This window comes from Nothobranchius furzeri, chromosome 11 (genome assembly GCF_043380555.1).
Source record: "Nothobranchius furzeri strain GRZ-AD chromosome 11, NfurGRZ-RIMD1, whole genome shotgun sequence".
In the NCBI taxonomy this organism is placed as follows: domain Eukaryota; kingdom Metazoa; phylum Chordata; class Actinopteri; order Cyprinodontiformes; family Nothobranchiidae; genus Nothobranchius; species Nothobranchius furzeri.
In genome coordinates this window covers 61,623,431-61,627,158 of record NC_091751.1, presented here as the reverse complement: position 1 = coordinate 61,627,158, position 3,728 = coordinate 61,623,431, and the positions used below count along the sequence as shown (strand labels likewise).

Genomic DNA, 3,728 nt, shown 5'->3' with positions numbered 1-3,728 from the left:
AAATAGGAGAAAGACAATCAAATTTATGTTAAAAGATTGAGTTGCTTGATAGCAAAAATAATAATTATAATAATTGGATTGTACAAAATGTTTATGGTGTGTTAATTTTTAGCAAGTTTAGCTTAAGCCAGGGCTATTCAAGTTTGTGCCTCGAGGGCCGGTATCCAGCACGTTTTGGTGGTTTCTCTGCTCCAACACACTTGATTCAGTGGTTCAGTCATTTGTGCAGCAGCCCATCGGGTTCTGCAGAAGCCTGTTTATCACCTGCTGATTGAAATCAGGTGTGTTGAAGCAGGGTTAAAAGTAAAACATGCTGGATACCGGCCCTCGAGGCCCAGAATTGAAAAGCCCTGACTTAAGCTGTTGAGTAGTACTTTTTATTTATATGGTTTAAAAATACATATTTTTTTTGAAAATGGAGTAGAAATGATTTAGTTAAACCCTGCAGTGTTTCAACATCCTAATAATGGCTCTGGATACCAGTAAAGCCCAGTCAGAGAGCCCCTTTACCCAATTATTAGTACAATAAATGCATTTAGAACAACAATGCATTCTATTAGAAATGATTGATGGGAAATAAAGAAGAAGCAAATGCACAGTAATCAAGCTTTGGAAAAGTGCTTCTAGCTATTATACATTCTAACAAGCTAATTATGTGTCCCTTTGTGCAAATGTAAACGCTCTAAAATGATTCCAATCGGTCCTCTTGGGCTTTCTTTAGCGCTGGGCCAAGAATGAAGACCTATAATATGAACATCGTTATCTTATTGCAGACCGTTTCCATTTTGGAGATAAGTCTTCCAAATCAAAGGTTTAAGTTTTCAAACACAGCTCTTTTTTATTTATTTTAATTAGCAGCAGTAAAAATCATGTTTGTGACCATAAAACTCCATTGAAGAGTTCAATGGCCTTCAGGTGAAGTTGTAGTTTACCCCAATGAGCCGTCAGCATTTCACTCACTTTATGTGACTTCCATAAAGACCTGTTCTTGCAGTTATTGCCCTGCCCGTGCTTCATCTTCAGTTGTAATTGCTCTCTTGTGTCGTCACATGCAAACGAAGGAGGTGGTGAGAGGCATACTGTGCATAAAAAGAGAGCAGTCTTGTTTCCAGCACCTTGCATTTCCCTCTGCTTGCCTCAGCATCTCTGCTACTTCTCAACCAACCACCACCAGAATGGCCTTCGCTGGAAAATGGGAAGTCGAGACCCAGGAGGGTTACGATGAATTTTGCAGGCTGCTTGGTGAGATCCAAGACAAAATCCACAATTATACTTGGATGCATTTTCTGGGGTTGTCTGACCTCTGTTCCATTCCAGGTATCCCAGAAGACATCATTGAGAAGGGCCGTGATTACAAGATGATCACAGAAGTCACCCAAGACGGAAATACATTTTCCTGGACACATGTTTACCCCAAGAATGCCATGGTCACCAACAAATTTACCATTGGCGAAGAGAGTGACATGCAGACCATCGGAGGAAAGAAATTTAAGGTAGGATGGAAGAATGGTTGGTGTGTCAGCTGATCAGGTCGTTGTCACTGTGATTTTCTATGCTTTGTGTTTGTTAACAGGCCACAGTGAACATGGAGGGTGGCAAGCTGGTCGCAAGCTTCCCTAACTACCGTCAAGTCAGCGAGATCAGTGGAGGCAAACTCGTCGAGGTAAACACTCTGCCTCGGGCTGATACATTAATGCAGTTATAGCAGTTACAGCTGCACTGATCATTACAGTCATCAACGTTTCTGCTGCTGGGGAGCAGCTAGAGTCAACGATAAATGACATCACTAAATGCATCTTAGTGAATGATTGAACTGATTCGGGTAGCTTTCATGTTTTGAAAATAGCATTTACAAGGCTTACAGACTGAAAATGGAATTTATTTACTGTCATATTGATAAATCATGCTATTACTGTAGAGGTAGAGCAGGTTGTCCAGTAGTCGGAAGGTTGCAGGTTTGATTCCTGGCCCTGCAAGAGAATTCTGCTGTTGTGTCCTTGGGCAAGACACAACCCACCTTGTCTGCAGGTGGTGGTTGAAGGGACCAATGGCGCATGTGCTTGGAAAGCCTCGCCTCTGTCAGTGTGCCCCAGGGCAGCTGTTGCTACAGTGTAGCTCATCACCACCAGTGTGTGAATGTGTGTGTGAAAGGATGAATGATACACTGTGGTGTAAAGCGCTTTGGAGTCCTCCAACTCAGAAAGGCGTTGTACAATTGCAGGTCATTTATAATTTATCATTTACTTTGATGACATTTGCCACAATTTTGTTCTTTTTTTAGGTCGCAACAGCTGGCACCGTTGTGCTGAAGAGAGTCAGTAGGAAGGTCTAACTAACCTTTGACCTGTTTCACATCGACAACTAAGATCTTGGAACTAAAGTAACAATAAAATAAGATTTATACTAACATAAATCTTTGTGTTTGTTATTCATTTCCACATAATTGTGACTCAGCATGAAATTATATTAGTTAGAACTTGACTTCAACAGTGAGTCAGGGAAATGTGACTGAAGTTAATATCTGCAGGCATGCAGGGATCACTGGATCCGTGGTGGTGTTGCCCTGAGAGTTTTGAGAGGGTTCCTTTTTTCAGTAATCGTATAGTTTTGGAAAAGATTCACTGTCGACTCGCCAGAAGTTATACTGCAGTTATTACTCCAATCAGAACGCACAAGATCTGGTGTATGGCTGACACTGACCACTAGGTACTGCTGCGGATGGAATCCATTAAAATCTTACAGTTAATGTGTAGCATTATGGATGACCGTCTTTCTGGGACAAAGTTCACGTTCCAGCTAGGTCACAGCTGGGTCAAGATATAACCTTTATCCACAGATTAAAGCCATCAGGAGCTGGAGCGTCTGAAGAATATTCATCAGCCTGACTGTTTATCTGTGTCCATCCCGAGATGAAGGACATCTTCAACTATTATCAAATAACTCAATAAAAGCTTATTATTATGAAGGTTTCAAATAATTATAATAAATAATCATCCTTTTCATATTAAATGTATTCTAATTAATGAAATGACTTGTTAACCTTGGGTTAATACTAATTATTATTTATGATAATCAGTAATGTTTAATCAGTAACCAGAAGATGCCTTTGCACGTGTCCAGCTCATGCAGGGTTCACTCCAAGGTAAATACTTCACACATGTTTTGACGCATGATCAAAGCTTTCTTCCTGAGAGAATGGGCGTGTCCTGGAGCTTGGTAAAACTAACCATCCCCAGCTTCAGAACGAGTTCTTGAACCAACACCACGGAGAAAGGGGAAACGGCTGTCCCTGAATGTCCACCTACTGTTCTAGTCACGCCAACTGGAATAAGCCAAAGAATAAACAAACTGTAACCAGCTAACGAAGACTCTCCCAGAGTCATTGATTTCTGAGTTAAGTTAAAAGTGTCACACCCTGTCCTGTCTCCCATTCTGTTCAGTCCTGTGTCCATGTTAATTGCTCCCACCTGCCTCTCGTTTCCCAATCACCCAAGCTCCCAGCCCTCTTGTATTTAAACCCCTTCAGTTCTGTGTCTCTTGTTGGATCATTGTTTCATTGTCCTACGTGTCCCTGAATAAATCCGTGTTTTAAACGTTCCTGTCTGCCTACCTACCTGCTTCTTCACCCATGTGTGGATCCACACCTCCGCTTCGCTCACCAGCACGTACGTGACAGAATGATCCAACCCACTAAAGGATCCAGCGGGGAGATTCTCCCCTGGGAGCGC

At 41.8% G+C, this 3,728-nt stretch overlaps 1 protein-coding gene across 1 annotated transcript; it reads left to right on the top strand.

Moving 5' to 3' along the window:
* Positions 1-1,085: 1,085 nt before the first annotated feature.
* On the top strand, positions 1,086-2,413 carry LOC107384210 (gastrotropin). The gene is made up of 4 exons (XM_015957328.3): positions 1,086-1,242; positions 1,318-1,493; positions 1,574-1,663; positions 2,282-2,413. Exons 1-4 carry the CDS (start codon positions 1,176-1,178, stop codon positions 2,330-2,332), a joined length of 384 nt encoding a protein of 127 aa, XP_015812814.3. The 5' UTR covers positions 1,086-1,175; the 3' UTR covers positions 2,333-2,413.
* Positions 2,414-3,728: the final 1,315 nt, after the last annotated feature.

What these genes read in the sequence shown, in the direction of transcription:
- LOC107384210 (XM_015957328.3), top strand. Translation starts at nt 1,176, where the DNA reads ATGGCCTTCGCTGGAAAATGGGAAGTCGAGACCCAGGAGGGTTACGAT. An exon ending in TGAATTTTGCAGGCTGCTTG is followed by an intron (nt 1,243 to 1,317) that starts GTGAGATCCAAG and finishes GTTCCATTCCAG; the next exon opens with GTATCCCAGAAGACATCATT. An exon ending in TCGGAGGAAAGAAATTTAAG is followed by an intron (nt 1,494 to 1,573) that starts GTAGGATGGAAG and finishes GTTTGTTAACAG; the next exon opens with GCCACAGTGAACATGGAGGG.